The 20,625-nt window shown below is 42.9% G+C and overlaps 1 protein-coding gene across 2 annotated transcripts in view; it reads left to right on the top strand.

The window, feature by feature from the left end:
• The window catches only part of cttnbp2 (cortactin binding protein 2), a 128,262-nt gene that overhangs the window by 71,932 nt on the left and 35,705 nt on the right, over positions 1-20,625 (top strand). For both annotated transcript variants that reach the window (XM_072386455.1, XM_072386454.1), the window contains exons 9-10: positions 125-242; positions 734-1,024. In XM_072386455.1, the coding sequence (XP_072242556.1) occupies positions 125-242; positions 734-1,024 (409 nt within the window). The remainder of the gene's footprint in view (positions 1-124; positions 243-733; positions 1,025-20,625) is intronic.

Genomic DNA, 20,625 nt, shown 5'->3' with positions numbered 1-20,625 from the left:
ACAATAACACGCACCTGTGTGGTGGCATACACACAATTTATAGACAAGTTGTACTCATGGTCCGAAAGTCTCCTGTGCTTTAGTGCTGTTCTCATATTGTTCTGATATGCGTTTGTGTGTACAGGAGTGTCTGGAGGTGCTGTGCAGCTACAGTGAACAGTACATTGAGAGGAGGGATAAGTGTAACCGCACTATTCATGACGTGGCAACTGACGACTGCAAAGATCTACTTGAAAATCTTTGTGAGTGTTGTGCATGCATCTGTGTCCTAATTAGTACTGTAGTATCCTGGGCGTTATTTTTTTGTAGTTTTGTATTTATAATTCATAGTGGCTCCAACCAGGCCAGAAACAGACCATCATCCCAGAAGTAAACAGCAATTTATACATATGACAGGTGGTACATCATGTGAAAAACCAGAAGCTATAATGAAGCTATAATGCCCTGTGCAAGGAACCTGTATACACTCATGATGGGGTTGGCTGTGGGGGAAGGAGGTAGGTTATGTTAGATTTTTGCTGCTGTGCTGGTGGGTTGAAGTGCTATTGACTCAAGACCAAAAAGCTCCAAATGGTCTGTCTCTCAGAGTGATGACAAGTAAAACATTTATTCATAAGTTCAACATTCATGCCTAATTTTCCAACTGCTGTCAATTCTGTTCCCTTTTTTTTTTAACCTTTATTCTGTGCAACCATGCTGTTACCTAATGATAACTCTTCTCTCCTTCCCACAGATTCGTACCGGGTCCTGGTCTGTCTCCAGTGTTCAGGTGCAGGAACGGGGTCCATGTGTCCTGTGGAGACTCTGGAAGAAGAGGAGGTGAAGGGGCTTGCCAGCAGCCAGATAGTTCTGGGCAGAGTGACAGTCGACCGGTCAACGCGTTGGGCCCAGCTGAGTGCTGCCCTCAGTGACGCCATCACCTCTCACCTCCAGACACTCTGTGGAGAATTTCAGACAGACAGAGAGGAGGCACAGCGCCCTATGCTAGGCCTCAGTCCCACCAGTATCGCCTCGGTCCTCATCGGTGAGGAAACACACTTTTTCTTTTATACAGCTGTCTTCATATCTGCATACCACAGGCGTCCTTTGTCTCATGTCTACCCCTCTCTCACCACTCTCACTTTCTTTCTTCCGTCCATTCTACTTGATCACCTTGTGTCACGGCTATGAAATAGCCTGTACAAACAAGAGTGGACCCAAGGGCAGACTCAACACAGGTATATGAAAAGAAGAAACATTTTATTTGTATTGATGAATTGAGGGGTGAGTCCACAGCGAATCCAGTCCAGAGATAAACTTATGCACCCAGAAGGGGTCCAAAGTTGGAGGGATAATGAAGTGATGCAGGCTGTGGTGTGGTTGGTCCAAGATGGTGGCGGGACGAGCAGGCAGGTGTTAAGACAGGCATCAGGGGCCAGGCATCAGGATGTTTCCAGGTAATAAATCCAGAGACAGAGGTAGATCAATGGAGATGTCCTGGATCACTGCGGTAGCAATGATGTCCTAATAATGAAGGAAGATCGCAGTAAGAAAAGGTAGGTTTCACTCAGAAAAAACACAATAGAACACTGGTTGGCCTGATTACCACGAGAACAGTGAGAACAATCTGGCAAAGACTGGAGCTCCTACAGATACTTAAGAAGCTGCTCCAAATCAACACAGATTAACAACAGGTGTGCTGGCAGGCCCAATCCAGACACTGCCCCAGCCTTCCTGGATACCTGCTCAGCCCCGCCTGAAACTCAGAACGCAACACCACAGCCATGTCCAATCATGACACCTTGCTTGTGTGCTTTTCTCACAACACATTGAAGGGACAGAGGGAGGCTTGCCTTATGTCTTCATTATGATTATGTCTCAGTGCCTCCTCGTGATTCACTCTGCCACTTGTTATGTACCTGTGCAGTTACAGTGGCAGACAGCATCTGAGTGTAAACGATTAAAAAAAAAGAGCAGGATCAGGTGTAGCATGTTGGCAAAAATCCATCGCCTCTGGTTTACCAAAAGGTTGATAAAGTTAACATTCTTCTTAAATAAGTTTTTGGACATATAAAAGCTAATAAAAGGTCTTGTAAAGTACCCTGCAGCAGAAATGTTGGACATTGAAAGTCCTGGGGACACAGCTGCTGCAGACAGCTGGACTTAATTCAATTAAATTCAATTCAATTCAGTTTTATTTATACAGCGCCAAATTACAACAAATGTCATCTCAAAGCACTTAAATAATATAGTCCAATTCAAGCCAATTGGAATTCAATTCATTGTAATCATAATCCAATGAAATCCAATTAATTAATTTTAAAATAATCAAATTCATTCATATAGAGCCAATTCAAAAAATAATATCCTAGCTAAGGAAACCAACAGATTGCACCGAAACATGTCTTCAGTCCAATCTCTCGTCCTGAGCGTGCCTGTGGCGACTGTGGAAAGGAAAGACTCCCTTTTAACAGGAAGAAACCTCTGGCAGAACCAGACTCAGGAAGGGTGGCCATCCGCCTCGACCAGCTGGGGTTTGAGAAGACACAAGAGAGGGGGGAAAAACACCATAACACAATTCAAAGGATACCTGTTGGAACAGGGAAACACAAGTTAATAACCACAATGTCACATGTACATAATATCATTTGAGAAATTAAACAGGGGGAAAAAGAGAGCAAAGTGAGGAAAGGTGTGACAGGTGAGGTCCCCCAGCAGTCTAAGCCTATAGCAGCTTAACTATGGAATGTTTCAGGATTACCTGAGCCATCCCTAACTATAAGTTTTATCAAAAAGGAAAGTTTTAAGCCTAATCTTAAAAGTGGAAAAGGTGTCTGCTTCCCGGACATTTACTGGCAGCTTATTCCACAAGAGAGAGGCCTGATAACTGAAGGCTCTGCCTCTGTAGCATACAAAGCTGAATGACGGTCATAGGCCTTGACTGATGGTTCATCGTGTTTTATTTTTGTGAATCTCCTTCACTCACCCTAAGAGCTTAAAAAAGAGAACACAAATCATTTCTATCCCTTCTCAGAGAAAGCCTTTTGAATCATAGCTCTTTGACAACACAAACTAAAATCATGCATTCCCCAGCTACTGCAACATGAAAACCACGCCTTCCATAACCCATACCAAATCAGTAACAATCTCCGAAAGTTGTATGCTATTGTTTCCAACTTACATTCTGATTTTCAACATGTCATTTCCATATCAAACAAGCAGCTCCAACACACATACCATGAAAGACAACAGAAGGCACACAATTACATTGTTTTTACATTAATGAACACACTTGTAAATTAACTATAGAACGACCTGGAGCTCGGCTAACGCCCATTACCATTAACGCTAGCAAAACACGTCTCAGCAAAAAATATCCTAGAAAAATCACACAAAAAGCCCAACAATTCCAACTCAGTGTTAAACCTTGTATTAACTTAAACGATCACGAAGCTTGTGCCATATCAGCCAGGAGCTTATTAATAATAGCGTTTTCACATGCGGACTCACTTTCGACCGGGGTGCTTTCAAAATAAAAGTTTCAATTTCTAATGTAAATAATTAAATAATAACCTGGCTTTAAAGAATATGAGTAAACTTAATGAAAACACTATGTGCTTAGAAACAATAATCACATTAAAGGTAATTTACACTCCCACCAAATCATTACTGGTTTTCATCCCAATTTTAGATGTAAAGCATGGATGATTTCTTAAGTATGACCTTCAATTTTTAATGATGGAGCCTATACAATTGTCCATAAACTCTTCATACTATAAAGAATATAGCTGTGGAGTGATGGGTGGTTAAACAGTCTCTAGGTGCAGGATCAGCTTCTGTACTGGACATTCAACGATTGATAGTTTGCCAGAACGCTGTCCCTCCTTTCCCATCTTTAGATCTCCAACACGAACCCTCCCTCTTCTCACCAGTCCATCTTTATCAGTTATTGTCTCTACAACTTTAGCGAACCTCCACACGTTGTGAGGCAGATTTTCTGTCCTCTCCATCACGATGTCGCCGATCTTGAGATTTCTCCTTGGAATATGCCAGCATGTCTGGTGGCAATATTGTAGAGGTATTCTCTTCGCGACCGACCCCAGATCTGCTCCGCCAAATACTGAACACGACGCCACCTCTTACGAGCATACAGATCCTCTTTGATGAATCTGCCGGGAGGTGATAAGGCTGTAATGGGTTTCATGGTAAATAGGTGACTGGGTGTTAGTGGTTCTGGACTATCTGGATCATTTAGATTGTCAACTGTGAGTGGATGACTGTTCACAATAGCTGCTGCCTCATAAAAGAATGTCCGCAGAGAGGCATCATCCAGCCTGCCTGATGAGGATGAAAGAGTGGAACGAAGAACATTCCTCACCGTTCGGCTCCGTCTCTCCCATACACCTCCAGCATGGCTTGCATGCGGAGCGTTCATTCTGAAGTCACACTGTTTCTCAGACAAAAACGTGTTAGATCCTTGGTCACATCTTATGTCACGTACTGCTCCTCTTATAGCAATGAAACAACGAAGTCCATTGATAAAGGCATCTGTCGACATGTTGTCTAACATTTCAATGTGGATAGCTCGACAGCAAAGGCAGGTGAAAAGCAGACCATATCTCTTTTGTACTTTGCGCCCTTGCTTTGTGAAAAACGAACCAAAACAATCCATTCCACAATAGGTGAAAGGTGATGATAGATCCACACGCTCAGACGGTAAATCTGCCATTCGCTGTTCCTCTGTGAACCTTCTGAGTTTCCGACATGTAACACATTGATGCAGATACGTTGCGACAGCTCTGTTAATTCCTGGAATCCAGTATCCATTTGATCTGATGTAGGTAATAGTCAAGCCTTTGCCTTGATGTTGAACCATCTCATGACAATGAGCAATTATTGCCTTGGTAATGGGATGATTCTTGGGTATAATCACTGGATGCTTCAGTGAGGTAGGGAGTGATGCATTTTTCAGTCTTCCTCCTACCTTGAGGAGTCCATCTTGATCAAGAAAGACATCCATCTGAAACAGTCTACTCTGAGAAGGAAGTTGAGTTGCCTCTCTGAGCAACTATCTTTTTTCGATATGCTTGTCTCTGTAGGTCTCTTATGATGACGCAGCGTGCATCTTCTCGTTCTTGTACAGTACTGTGGTCTGTTGACTTATCACTTCTGACGCGACGAATGAGACGAGCAACAGCCTGGGTTGCTTTTGACCATGAAGAAAACCTTGACAAGTGGTATAAAAGACTCAACTGTTCCAGTCTGTGTGTTTAAAGCCTTAATCCTTTTGACTTCAGGATCTCCGATCTGTATTTCCGTGCTAACATCTGCAGCTGGAGGTATCTCTTTCTCCCATAGGAACTGAGGTCCTCTGAACCAGCTTGATGTGAGACTCTGACGTGCGCTTGAACCTCTCCATGCGAGGTCTGCAGGGTTGTCATTGGTCGAGACGTATCGCCATTGTTGAGGGGACGAGCTGAGATGTATTTTCTGTATCCGATTTGACACAAAAGTATGAAAACGATGTGCGTCATTGTTGATAACCCAAGACTACCTTGAACCAGTCCAGAAATATTCAACAATATCTGTCAAACCAAGCTCCTCCTTCAGAGTGTTGCTTTCTGTGACTGACACGACAGCAGCTGCCAACTCTAGCCTAGGGATTGTTGTGACCTTGATTGGAGCCACTCTGGACTTTCCCATAACCAGAGCACAATGAACATTTCCATCTTGATTCACTTGTCTCAAATATGAACACTGGCAATAACCACATGTGCTTGCATCAGAGAAGTGGTGTAGCTCATGTCTAACAACTTATCCAAAACCAGGGGGCATATAGCAGCGTGGTATGATGATTTTTTTCTAAATCTGCAAGATCATTCTTCCAGCGCTCCCATACTGGTTGCAGTTCACTGGGAAGGTGATCATCAAAGCCTGTGCCATGCCTACACATTTCCTGAAGCACCCTTTTTCCAGTGAGTAGGAAAGGGCCAACAACTTTTACAACCCCAGCGGGTCGTAAAGGGAGGCAACCACTGACAGTATACCACGTCGTGTTGCTGGCTGGTCTTTTTGGCAGACACAAAATCTGAAGGTGTCGGATTCAATGTGCCAGTGGAGTCCCAAGGCTCTCTCTAAAGTCACATCCTTGAAGACTAGGTATGGAGCCTTCACTTCAGCAGCATGTTCAGAAGGAGGTATATTCTTCTTCTAGCTTCTTAACCAGTTTCTGATTTTCTTCACAATTGTTCAAAATGTTCAGACCTTTAACATAAGGCATGGCTTCCTGACACGAGTGTAAGAAATAAGCAAATGCCCTCAGTCCCTCAGCATCTCTTGGATGGATCTTTGGCCAGTATGCCAGTTTTTCCCTGAATGCTGTCTGTATAACAAAGGGCTGACCATACCGTTGGTTGAGACGGTTCCATGCATCCTTATAGGCTTCTTCATCATTTCTATAAAATATGCCATCAAGTGTCTTTCGAGCTGGACCTCCTACATATTTTTTCAGAATGGAAGGCAGCCTTCTATTCAATGAACTGGATAGGGTCACCAGTAAATACAGATGGTTCCGGCATTGGTAGCCTCTTGAGAGCTATGCTATCTTGGACTGTTTGAGCCAGATAACTCACATCTATTCGTGCAGGTGATGTTGTCACTGTGACATTAGCGGGCTGCTGGATGGAAGATGAAGACACAGATTGTTGGAGATACATGTGCTGTTGTTCCTTTGTGCTCCTCTGATCAGCAGAATGAACACTGGCTTCCTGCATTATTTCCTGATCATAGGTTGTAAACCTAGCTTGTGCAGCTCTTATGTCCTTCCCTGCCTTTAATCTTTTCAACTCACGTTTTTGAGCTTCAAGTTCTCTCCTCTGTTGTTCCTCTAGGAGTTGAATTTTTTCCTTTTGTCTCTCCTCCTCTTGTAATACCTCATACACTGCCTCCTTTGCTGCTAATTCGGCTGCAGCATCTGCTCTTTTTACTGCTATGACGGAGTGTTGGCTGGAACCTTTACTGGAGTGTTTACTTTAACGTGAAGCTGTGGATCCGTAGATGGAGTGAGTATAATCTCTCTGAAGAAGCTCATGAAGGCATTGCTTTACTTCTTCACTATCAAATTCCCCATCAATGCCTAATATCCTTTCAAAAGCAATCTTAACAATATTTCTTGTCACTGCCTCGCAGGCATCAACACGACGTCTTGTCTCACTAGATGGTGTGAGGTGAGCTCTAATTTCCATATACATGTTTATAACATTGTTCTTTTTGTCTTCTAGTGTGTCTATAAGAGATGCAATGTCACTCTGTGGAATGTTTACCTTTAGCTGCTCTCTAGCCTTACGTGCCTGGGTCAGCCATTGTTCATAAATGTGAGTCAACCTTTTCTCCTTTTTGTGAGCCTCTTCCTTATAAAATGCAAGCATCTTCTCAGTCTGATTCCTTATGCGACCAGAGGGAGGAGCTCGGTCATTAAGAGCTTTATATGTGAGTAGAAGAATCTTAAATTCTATTCTGAATATAACAGGGGGCCGAGGCTTTTCAGAGAATATGTGGGACAGCCCAATAATAAAGAATTACAGTAGTCCAGTCTTGAAGTAACAAATGCATGGACTAGTTTCTCTGCATCACCCTGAGACAGGATGTTCCTGAGTTTAGCAATATTACGAACGCGAAAGAAGGCAGTCCTAGAAACCAGTTATATATGGGCTCAAATGATAAATTCTGGTCAAAATAACTCCTAACTTAACCTGTTGAGTCAGAATTAAATGGCTTATTTTTTTCTGTGAATGTGTAAATTATTCTATGCTTGCAGTTCTTGACAGTCCTGACAGTGAATCATGTCAACAATTGCGGAAAAGATGAACTAAATGAATGAGTGATAACATACTTACAGGCCAAAAAATCTGTGTGGTCCACGAACGTGTTCCCTCTTAATTATTCCATTCATGTTGTCTTCTAACAGGATTATGCACTTGTATAACAGTTTAATTGATTTGTTTACGGCTGCTTGTCTCACTTCTATCCAAAATGAGTGCAACAATCAGTGTTAGATATCTTACTCTTAAGTATAATTTGAAACTGGGAGCTTGAAAATAAAACTTAAGTCAGATACTATATGGATATTATGAAATGTTTATGTGAGAGGTGTCACTGGTTTTATTTCAAGGCTTTTTTTTGGAGTCCTAGAGTGGTGCCACACTATGGCAGCCTGTTGCAGTAACTCTTATCATATCATCTTTCTTTGTATTTTCTTGAGATTTTCTAATGAAAAATCATTTTCTACTCTGATTTTGATACTGTGCTACTGGAATTATTTCTGCTGGTAATTCTGGCACTTTATAACATCTGTTATGGTGAGTAACCTTGCCAGTGTGAAAGTTGTTTCCTTTTGACAGCAGCTGATTGAGCTCTTTATAGGCCAAGTCTGGAGTATGATCCCAAATCCTGACAAGTTGGCTGGGGGATGTTGTAGGGCAGGAGCAAAATGGAGGGCAAGGAAACCTTTTTTTTTTTCCTTTATCGTCATGGGGACTGAATTCACTGTCAAATAAAGTGGACAAACTTGGAGCGCTGTTGAGGACAGAGCAGAAATATTGGGAACTTCAGTCCCTCTCTACTCAGCTTCCAGATAATGAAAGACTACTACACATGTGGACAAAATTGTTGGTACCCCTCAGAGACAAGGTTGGTAGCAATCATGTGCAGCAAAATCACGAGTCAAGAAGCCCATGAAGCCCCGAGACTTCCTCCATTTTAAAGTGGCTCCTCAGTTGTGATTGGTCAGCGGTATAGGTAATTATCCAACCAGCCACACCGCCTGCTCACACAGGTGAGCAACATCCCTGCAGCAATTACCTAAAGACAACACAACACACAGGGAAGGGGGGAGACACAAAACCACAGAATATCTGGCCACCTGGCACGTACACACGTGGACAAAATTGTTGGTACCCCTCAGTTAAAGAAGGAAAAACCCACAATTCTCACTGAAATCACTTGAAACTTACAAAAGTAACAATAAATGAAAATTTATTGAAAATGAAATAATCAAAATCAGCCATTACTTTTGAATTGTTGATTAACATAATTATAAAAAAAAACTAATGAAATATGGCTGGACAAAAATTATCATAATCATAATCAGCCCAGGTATTCTGTGGTTTTGTGTCTGACCAATCACAACTGAGGAGCCACTTTAAAATGGAGGAAGTCTCGGGGCTTCATGGGCTTCTTGACTCGTGATTTTGCTGCACATGATTGCTACCAACCTTGTCTCTGTTTGGTGCTCTTTCAGAGACATATTTGTTCAGGTAGGTGTGGGAGGTTTTGGGACTAGGTAAGTTGGGGTACCCTTTACATTTCTTTTGCACTCACGTAGCATGTAATTATTATTCCACTAGGTTTATTGGTTGTGCCACCACTGTACTGTTTTGGAGGGACTTTTGTTAGACAAGCCAGTTAGGTATTTTGTTTAATTTCTTTCTTCAGAGATAGCTCAGACAGGCCTTCTTTTGTTATATTAATTTAATTTTATTTGGCACAATCACCATCCTCCCCCCACCTTGGAGTGTCTTTTTTGTTACAATAAAGCTCATTTGTTCACTTCAACTGAGACTCATTTGATTTACTGGTTGTCGTGTTATTGTCTGCTAACTGGACGTAACACTACAATTAGAGCAGTATGAGTAAAGAAAGGTGGGAATCCTGGACATGTTACTGTGAGGGAGCATCTCTGTCTCCTGGATATTTAATTATCAACTGTGAATTTTCATTGATCTTGTCTACTGAAAGAGCTCATTTGTGTTACCTGCTGATGCTGCATTTAATGTCATCAGATTTGTTGTTGCCAAGCTACAAAGACAACACTCCAATGCATTTATAGCAATTTCTGGAGATTTCAGCCACGTCTCTCTGTCTGCTACATTGCAACAGTTTGTTACTGATGTTGATATGTATCTTTTTTTTTTTTAATCAAAATTTTATACTGCTACACTGTCATCTCTCTTTGGGGATTACACGCAATCAGTATTTTTTGTGATGCAGATGTGGCATATGAGATGACTGCCAAGGCCAGATTATGTCTGGATTTGAGTTGTTTTTTTTTATGGAAAAGTTGGCTAACTAATGGAACCATTAACAACACTGCTCCTCTTAATGTTTCTTATAACATGGATCTCTTACATATGGTAAAATATGTAAGAGTCCTTTCAGAGGTTTAAATGTTGACAATTAAAAAAGATTTTTGACTGATAAATAATTAATCTGTTAATTAATATGTTGCTCCTGTGTATCAATCATCTCCGGTGTGTGTTTGGCTCACTCTTCAGTTAAAGGCTGCTTTGGGGTTCGAGTTACATGTGTGTCAGACACGACTGTGTGTATATGTGTGCAGGCCTGCCTGAAAAAGACTGAAAAAAAAGGAAATCAATGATGTCTGCCTCAGATGGCAAGAACTGCTCGCCAGTCTTTATCCTGGTTGTCTTCCGTTACAGCACTCCGTCATTCTTACTGTTTCCTCCATGCTGGAAAAGATAGAAACTGTTATGTGTGTGTGTGTTTTGATAAAATGATGGTGATGGAAGAAAGATGAGGAGGGCTGCATAATGGATGAAGCTGGGGGAAAGTGGGAGGAAGGGGAACTAGAAGCCAGTTTAGTAGAAAATGTCCATCTTCTGGGTCAACCAGGATCAAACTGCACACATATAGGCAGTAATTTTAGTAGGCAGTAAGACTAGAACTCTGTGCAGCAGTGCTTGCTGTTGAGTTAGCAGACCTTGTCTCAGCAGAACTAGACTTTCAGCTCGATGCTGTAACCTTCTATTCAGACAGCAAAGTGGTCCTGGGCTACAATAATAACTAAACCAGACGCTTTTATGCTTATGTCAGCAACCAGGTACTACGTATCTTAAGATCCTCTCATCCAGACCAATGGCGCTTTGTGCCAACAGACCAGAACCCTGCAGATCATGCAACATGCTCTGTTGCTGCAGGTCATTTAAAAGACACCAACGGGCTCAGTGGGCCCAAATTCCTGTCAGTACCAGAGCCGAGCATCTCTGAGAGCAGGGCCGTACGCAGGGCCCAAAAAATACTGAGGTCATGAGTCAGAACTTCTAGTCGGGTTCAGGGGCATGCTCCCCTGGAAATTTTTTTAATTCCATTATTTAAATCTGGCCATTTTCAGAGTCTTAAAGGAACAAAATTACTTTTAGTTTTGTTTGTTATCAGAGAACATCAGCCTCATCCTAAATGATTTGCAAGTGAGTTACAATGTAAAACTGGAGAATGAATTTCATCAAGTCATGGATTAGGAATAAAAATGAATGAACTGTCCTGATCCTGTTCATTCATGGAACGGGGGTTTACGTCCACAGTTCACTCTGGGCTCGGTCTCAGCAGTTGGGCTGTATTTGTTCCATAGCGGAATAAATGGAATGAACCACGGAGTTAATATATACAAATGCTTCATATTTCCTTCAGTATTTGAAATAGATACCCAAGCCCTATTACATTACCATGTTGATGATAGTGTCTAATCTGTTCACTCTTGTTAAGGAAAACCAGATTTTGAACACATTTCTATTATAATCTTACACAATACTTAAATTATCATGCATTATACATGACTTTTAAAATGTATACAGTTCTGGCATAGTCTCTTCCTTTTATAGTACCTGCTCTCCCTCTATCACTGCTCCTCTTCTTGCTGCTTGGCCCAAAGATGAGCTTGGTTTGGCTCAGCCTTTTCCTCCCTATCCTTTAGTGAAGAATATAAAAAACTGGACTAATCTCACTCACCTGCACCTTAATACTAACGTCAATAATATTGTTAATATTGTAAATTTTTACACTTATATTTTAATACCCTACACTCAACACTTTTTTACTGAAGCATTTTTCTTATTTTCTTTTGTGTGGAATTATTGTGCCAAGGTTTTTTTTATTCGACATATTTATATTTACATTCTTATCCTTAATTCTTGGTAGCAGGTAAAAAGAAAATTTCACTGCATATTGTACTATGTATGATTATGTATGGGACAAATAAAAGTCTTGAATCTATAAACACAGTCAAACACTAAACTGATAGAAATTATAACAATTTCAACATCATGTTTTCAGATGTGTCAGAAATCTTAAAAAACCTTGAGGGCGGTGCAGAGCTTTGGAAATTTTAGGTAAAAATGGGGCATTCTGAGGCTTTTTTAAGGACCATTATGGTGACTCATGAAGTAAAGGCAAGTTAACACAGAAAATTATTTATTATTATTATTATTTTGAAAATTAACCGGAAGTTTTATTTTGTTTCTGCGCACGATCTGCTTTGTGAGGTGTTGCTGCGTTGTGCTCCGGCAGAAATATATAACAGGTTCAGCATCCAACATTGAGAAATCAACACTGAATAAAAGTTTAATTTTCAATTGAAGACGTCGCTGACATTTCAATCGCAAAACGAATGTTAACTCAACCGGTGAAAATTGATTGACGACCGGTACTGACGGAGTTAACCAAAATTAAACTTTGATTCACGTTTCCTTGCTATCTGAGTAGTACGCTGGGCTGCAATAAAAATATCTCCACTTTAAAGTTATTTTTTTCCTCACAGTCATCTACCACTTAAACTGCTCTCCACCTACATTTTTAGCTTGATGTGCTCCTCTTCCAGTGATAGGTGTGTATGGAAGCGAATCTTGATCATAATTCAAATTAAAATGCATTTCCAGAAATGCTTTTTCATTTTAAGAATGTGGCTGCATTATTTCACTCATAAATTAAATTAGTAATCAATCATCCTATTTGAATTTTAATTTTCTTCTTCAAGAGTGCTCAATCTTTCGCTTAATTAAAATGAAAAAGAAATAGACATTTGAGATTTAATTTTCAAAATATGCCCCAGCAAATAGATACCAAAATTCAATTTGAAATGTCAAATTTGAAAATTAAAATGCATTTGCAGAAATGCTTTTTCATTTTAAGAATGTGGCTGCATTATTGAACTCATAAATAAAATTAGTAATCAATCATTCCATTTGCATTTTCTTCTTCAAGATATTATTGCTTTTTCATGGTCTGCCCGCAAAGTACTGCCCATGATTCGAAAATGAAAAAGCATTCTGAGTAGTGATGTGTCGGTCGCGAACGATTCGTTCGATATTAACTAATCTTTTATATGACTCGGGAGTAGTCTCAGTGAGTGATTCGTTCGTTTTCACGCAGCACCCTTCCTCCCCATATGACAGGCGGCTGCTGCATAAACTCAGTCAGCACGACAGGAAACAGAAATGATTAATTCATTTCCATGCAGTACCCTCTCTCGCCACATGGCAGGCGGCAGCTGCATAAGCTCAGTCAGCAGGACAGGAAACAGTTTTGATTCGTTAACAAGTCAACTCCTCGGGTTACGGCTCCTTGCACAAGAAACAGTTTTGATTCGTTCACGAGTCAACTCCTCGGGTTATGGCTCCTCGCACAGGAAACAGTTTAGATTCGTTCACAACTCAACTGCTGGCGGCTAAAAACACTGTGAGATCGGGATGTAGCCTAGTGACAGGATGTCAATAAATGATGTGGAAAGGAAGCTCAAAGAAGGTCTTTACAGCACAAAGACAAAGCAAGGCAAGTGTGATATTTGGAGAAGTTTCTCAATTGTCTGTGAATCTCTTTATTAATAGCCTATAAAATTACGTGTTTTCTCCTGTGGGACGGGAGAAGACACAATCAATGCATTTCTATTATTGTGCGGGCATAAATTCTCAAAGTTTTGCGGCTGCGGGCGGGAGTGTAACACACACATTGTGGGTGGTTAATGGTCAGAAATTCAGCGGGAGCGGGGTGAAGAAAACAGTCCCGCACAGGGCTCTACTGTGGACTGAGAAACGAAGGAGGAAATGAATGATGTCTGATTTGTGATGTTCATTCGTCATGAAATCATAATTAATTAGTGGTCTTCGGTTCTTGTAGATATGTATAGTGTTGTTGTGTATATAATGCGTGAAGTGTGTAAATAGATAAATGATAATGTAATAATGTGAATAGATACTTTTGAAAATTATATCAACATATTGATATTGTGTTATACTCAACCATAAAATAATATACTACTACTAATAATAATAATAATAATAAGACACAATAAATGCACTATGTAACATTTTAGGGAACTTATTGTTACTTTTTTTCTCACTTAATTATGTTACTAATTGTCAAAATGAATGTGAGTTTTACATTCCCTTGTTCTCTACCAGCTGTCACGTGACAGGGCTGAATGGATCGTTCTCGTTCGTTAATTTGTCACGTGACAGCTACTGAGTCAGTGTCGGGCTTTAAACAACAATGGCAGGGAGGATACAGACACAAGTCACCTTATTGTGTATTTGCTTTCCCAGGTTTTCACATGGTTTGAATTGTTTGTGGCATTTTGTGTTTTGTACTTTGTCAGCTCAGCTGAAGCAAACTATGTTTCCTTCAGTGTTAAGCGTTTAGAACCGTGGCCATTTTGTGCAACGCCCACAGTAGGGCTACAGCGCCACCTGCTGGAAAAATTAACGAAATGATTCGTTCAAAGATTCGTTCAATTTACTGTTCGAGAGTAAATGATTCGATTCAGCCAAAAGACTCAAAGTTCCCAACACTAATTCTGAGCGGCGCAGCAGAGTGAGCTACCCATTTTGTTCGGTAGGGGGCGGTGTGCACATCTGCATTGCATTACATTACATTGCAAATGTGCCGGGAAATTGATTGAATTGCCGGGTCTTTAGAGGACGCATCACAGATCATGGCGCTCCCTCAAATTGTGCAAACACTGTTAGAATTAGCTGAGCAGGTAGACTCGAATAATATATCTGGGTCTGATGCCCGTGGCCGAGTAGAACAAGTCAGAGAGCTTGGCTGCATATTCTGCCGTCACAGATTTACACATTAATGAGGTTGCCATAGTAACCTCTCTTACCTCTGTTCAGTCCTGGAATGGCTGGATGCTGTGGAGCCTCAAATGGGACGAGCACGACCAACCATCAACATCCGTTCGAGTCCATTGAAAGTTATTTATTTAATGGTTTAAAAATAAAGGAAATAGTGAGCTGTTCGGCGTAGGCCACCAGACAATCAGTCGGAGGATGCAAAGCAAAGGATTGATGTAGCATACTCCTTATTACTATTATTTGTAAAGGGACCGTGTTCACAAATAAACTTAATTGTTGCCATTTGATGCTTTGTGCCAAAGTTATAACCTGATCATTGTTGATGTGACTGTCACTAAAAATAACTTTTGTAACGTAGATCGGCGGCTCCCAAACTAAACGATCAGCGGCACTCCCTTCTATGTCCCAACCGGGTTGACGCACCCTCAATCCCCCAGACATTAAGAAACCGGGCGGGCGGTTACGTCCGCTGTTCATTCATGGAACGGGGGTTTACGTCCACAGTTCACTCTGGGCTCGGTCTCAGCACTTGGGCTGTATATGTTCCATAGCGGAATATATGGAGTGAACCACGGAGTTAAGTCATCCAGTCTCTTTGTCGCTGTGGGGGAAGGCTGGGCCAGTAGCATTGGCTACACACACAGGGTGCAGCAAGTGAGCCTGCGGAGCAACGCAAGGAAAAAAGACCCGGTTTTGGAATATTTAGGCTTCAAACCGAATGAGCAAGGTGAGCCCATAACACGGACGAACCAGTATGCCGAATTTGTTGGCGGCAACAATAAAGGCAACACAACAAACTTGTGTGCCCAACTAAAGCATAAACACCGTACCAGTTTTCTCAGCTGGGAAAAAAAATTCACCTCGTCACGACATAAATATAAACGAAACAGCGCAAAATGGTGTGTGCTCACAGAAAGTGTCGTTCGCTACATCGCAAAAGAAATGCAATTCAAGTGCAATTGTTGGTAACAGAGATGAGTCCATTTTATTTTTTGTTTGTTTTATATCCCATTACAAATGTTGAGTTAGATGTGTTTGGCCCATGGGGTGTTTCTTCACGTCTAACCAAAGGAGGCCTTTCACTCAGTAAGAGGTAATCTTTACATGTATGAGTGTAAGAGTTGTTCATATTGAAGTCATAGAATCCCTTGACACGTCTAGCTTCATCAACACACTGAAGCGATTTTTTTGCTGTGGCCAGTCAAACATATTCGTTCAGATTGTGGCACTAACTTTGTGGGTGCAAGCAAGGACTTGAAGATACCCTCAAACATTGACAGTACAATTGTACTGACTTACCTGTCAGACCAAGGTTGCTGTCGGACCTTTAATCCTCCGCATGCTTCCCATTTTGGCAGAACATGGGAAAGGATGATTGGGCTTAAGCCTAGTTTAGGCTTCTGCGTCAAGTCGACGGTGTAGTGATGTGCACCCCCAAAAAATTCTAACTACGCATCGAGTTGATGCAAGGGCTATGATTGGTCCACTCAGAACGTAATTTCCGGCAGTTGCTTTTTCCATTCTTAATGACTGTATACAGCGAAGAAGCTCCTCAAATCGGCCCATTGACATTCAAATGTGAATTTGTTCATCCAGGTCACTCAGTGGGTGAACCAGTGTCGTAAATTCACCTGTTAAGCCTCGACCGGTTTGGTGGTCGTACAGATCACCTCTGCATACGTCTTCTCTGTTGCCTGTGCTTCAACATTTGCAATATAAGCATTTGCTCTTCAATATTGATGAGCTCCAACTGCAAATACAGCTGCTCCACCTCGGTTGCCATTGTCTACTGTTGTTAACTGTGACCGGAAGAAAAAGCAAGGATTCGGCTATAACCCCTGAAACCAGACAAACACACAGCCAGACACCACTAGCAGCAAGGTAAATTGAAGAGCAACGCGTTCCCTCGACAAAGAACTTCGAATGCTTAATGACGGCGTCACATCCTATGCCGTAGGGAGAGTTCTGGACTCCACGTTTCTCCAGCTGAAAGACAAACTTACCCATGAAGTGCTGGTGACCTTCATGGCTGAAGTGGTAGCAATCATCAATGGCAGGCCTCTTGTTCCTGTGACCACTGATCCTGATGATTCATTTATACTCACACCGGCTGCTCTTCTCACACAAAAAGTGAACATTGTTTCTGCTCCTGCAGGCGTGTTTGAGGCTTCATACCTTCATAAGTGCCAATGGTGGCAGGTTCAGCTCCTGTCCAACACTTTCTGGGACAGATATTGGAAGCAATTTGTCCCAACACTGCAAGCATGCAAGAAATGGCAGTCCATTTATCCTAACATCAAGCCAGGAAGTGTTGTTCTGCTCAAGAACAACCAAGTACCACGAAATTAATGGCCTCTTGGACAGGTAACTCAGACCTTCCCTAGCAAAGAAAGGAAAGTGCGCCAGGTTAAGGTGAAGGTCATTAAACCAGGAGGGACTACTCTCTTTCTTAGGCCTATCACAGAGATAGTGCTTCTTCTCCTCGCAGATGCTTAATTAGATTAAGTTTCAAAGACTGTTGGGTGACCTGTAATCACGCCAGGTGAGGAGTGTTTTGTTAATGTTAGAAGTCTTTTTTTTTGCCTTGCGCCCGGGGGGGGGCCCTGCCTGTGCCTGGAGGGGCTGGGTTGTCCTGGACGCGCCACAGTATGGGTGGGTTGGTGCAGGTCCTGGTGCCGGGCTTGTTGCTCTGGGACCTCCAAGGTGTCCGCAGATGGTTGTTTTTTTTTCAGGGTGTTGGGGCGTGCGGTGGGGGGGGGGGCGGTGCTTTTCCCCTGTTGGGGGGTGGGGGGGGGGGGGGGGGGTGGCCTGTGTGATGGTGGGTCTCAGGCCCGGGCTGCTGCGACTGGTGTGACCGGGAGGTTTGTTTGTTTGTTTTTTGTTGTTGTTTGTTTGTTGTTTGTAGAGGTCCTCCGGGGTGGGGTGGGGCGGGATGGGTACCTTCTGGGGGTACAGTAGCTCCCGCAATATGGTCGCTGCAGGCCCCGAGCCTGGTGGACATCAGCCCCTCCTGCCCTGGGTTGGCTCCCAGGTAGCGGGGATGCCTATTGCAGCCAGTCCCTGGCTGCCTTCTCCGGGGGAGAGTAGCTGCCCCGGTGTATATCCCCATACCCCTCTCCCTTCTGGCTCCTGTACACAGCACACACTCACACATGAAGGGTTTTGGGGGCGTGTGTGTGTTCGGGTGTAGTGGATGGGGCCACGTAGGTGGTCCCCTTTGGTTGCACTCTGCAGTTCCCCGCCCCTGTTTTAATTACACCTTAGACATTACTACTTATCAAACACACACTCACACACACACATTAGGTCTTGGGGGGTGGTTACACTGAGTGGCATCTGGTGGGCGGGGCTCTTTGGGTATGTAGGCTGCCCAGAGGGCCGCGCTCCCAGTCCTACAAGTTGGGCTGCCCCTCAATTTTAATCGCTCACTATTAGAAAATATTGAAGAGCCAGAAGGGTGAGGGGAGGGGTCTTCTTCCCACACCCCTGCTTCCTGGTTGCTGCTCGGGGCGGGAGGGGCCAAGAGGATTAATTAATTGTTCTGCTGGTTCGGGGTCTGTGGTGGCTGGGGGGCTGCTGGCCCCCTGGTGTGCCCGCTGCACTACACCCCAGCAGAGTCGAGGGAGGGAGGATGTGTGGATGTATGGGACGTGAAAGTGTGTGTGGTAATGATTGGGCCTGGATCTGGGACTTGCTGTCGCCTGGCCTGCCTGTGCTTCTCCCGATGGGGGGGCGGCGTTGCCTCTCCCCGCTGCTCGCGACTTCACCCACCTGTGGGCACGTCTTGACTCCCAGGGCACTTGGCCAGGGGCGCTGGGGCAGGCGCTGACCCACTGCGTGGCTGTCTGGGGCACTTGGCCCTCCTGGGTATTGGGTGGGGCCTCTGCCGGGGGGTTTGGGGGCTCTCGGGCTCCCGGGGCCCGGGTCCAGTGCACGGCCCATGTCTGGGCGGCTGGGACCTGGCGGGGTCGGTGGGCTGTTGCCCCTGGCTCTCTGAGGGCCTCTGCCCTATGCTTATGGGGGCTCTGTCCGGGGGCTTCCTCTGCAGTCTTCTGGGTGGATGCGTGGTTGTCCCTGCGGTGGGCTTCCTGGGTTCTGTGCTCCGTGGGGGCTGCTGGTGGCCTGGGTCTTGTGGCCCTCTCTGCCTGCTTCTGATTGCTGGGGGGGGGCTGTGGATTGTGGCCCTGTACACTTATACACTCATAACTAACCACGGTTACCATGTAGATCCTGTGCCATGGGTGTTGCATGTTCTCACACACACACACACACACATTTATTAGCCCAGTAGCATGCTCGCTAAGCAGTTTATGTATTATCATGTCGTCTCAGGTCATCTATCCACAGCTGTGTTGTATGCGATTGCCGCTTCTTGTGCTTGTTTTTGTTTGTTTGTGTGTTTGTTTTTTCTTTGCTTGTCTGCTTTCAGGTGCTCCTGGTGGCGCTAAGGCTGGATTCCCCTCAGAGGCCATGGATTGTTGTCTGTTTTGTTTTTTACAGGTGTAGCAGCTGGTTGTCTGGTTTTTGTTTCTATTTTTGTTCTGTTTCCTCTTCTTTCCTCTTCTTCTTTCCTTGTCCCCCGGTCCGGTTCAGTTCTATTACATGTCATATATTGTAAACAGAAATAAATAAATGGGCATCAAGGGGAGCTTTACATTTATAAAACTTCCCTTGGCAAAGCAAATCTGTTTGGCATCAAAGGTATTCAGACTACAATTCTGCTGCCATAATGCTGAACCGGACAAGGGAAAAAAAAAAAAAAGTCTTTTTTTTTTTTTTGTTCAAAGTTGTCACTTTAAGAAACTTAAAACCTAAGTGACAGGGAGTTGTTTCATGTGACAAGTAACCAAGAAGTAAGAAAGAGAGCTGTTGTGTTCAACACGAGCGATCAGTGCGCCTGCGCAAAGCCTGAAGTCAGGGCTGACATGCCTTTTATTCACAGAGGAAAATAAACATTTTAAAATAGACATTTTCGACATTATATTACATTGTTGAAAGCGAAAAATGTACTTTTTATTTTTACAAACTTCCTTCAGGGAATATATGCAAGCTTTCGTTTGTTAGTTATTAACCTGTAAAGTTTCATTTTTACGTTGTTCCTCGACCGGTTACAAAGGACGCTACTATCGCTGTAGCTTCCGCAAACGTCACGTTAATCACCATAGGCTACTTTTTTGTTTGTTTGTTTTAATTTGCTTTTGTTCTGACTTCGCTGCTGAGACACGCTATAAAGGAAATACATGCAGGCAACGGAGAAATAAGTTTGTTTTGAATGAACAACGGCGTACCCTGAAAGATCACTGCCCACTGACTTCTCCTGCATCGAATCAGAGCACCGAAGTGAATGGAGAGAGCCGAAATAATTATATTTACAGGAAGATGTATTCATGAACAGCTAATATATAAACAAATAAAATAAAGATAGGTTTTATTCTTCATTTCTATGCATCACATAAAAACGAAATTGTGTTTTACACATCCACTATTTGGAGAGTAGTGCAGTTAATTTCATCAATAAATAAGGAAACATTGATAAATAAATCAAAACGGATAAAAGAGAATAAAAATGATCATTAAATAGGTGCTCCTACAAATAAACCCTACCCTGTACAGACACCACACACTTGTAGCAGTTCTGTTTTGAGATAAACTAACACAGTTTGGACAGGGTGGAGCGAATAAAATGAGACCCAGGCTGGCTGAATTTAATGCAAGATCGAAA

This window comes from Leuresthes tenuis, unplaced genomic scaffold (assembly GCF_036924035.1).
Source record: "Leuresthes tenuis unplaced genomic scaffold, fLeuTen1.0.hap1 SCAF_5, whole genome shotgun sequence".
NCBI classification, from domain to species: domain Eukaryota; kingdom Metazoa; phylum Chordata; class Actinopteri; order Atheriniformes; family Atherinopsidae; genus Leuresthes; species Leuresthes tenuis.
Note: the sequence above shows the minus strand (reverse complement) of the source record. Positions and strands in the feature narration are given on the sequence as shown.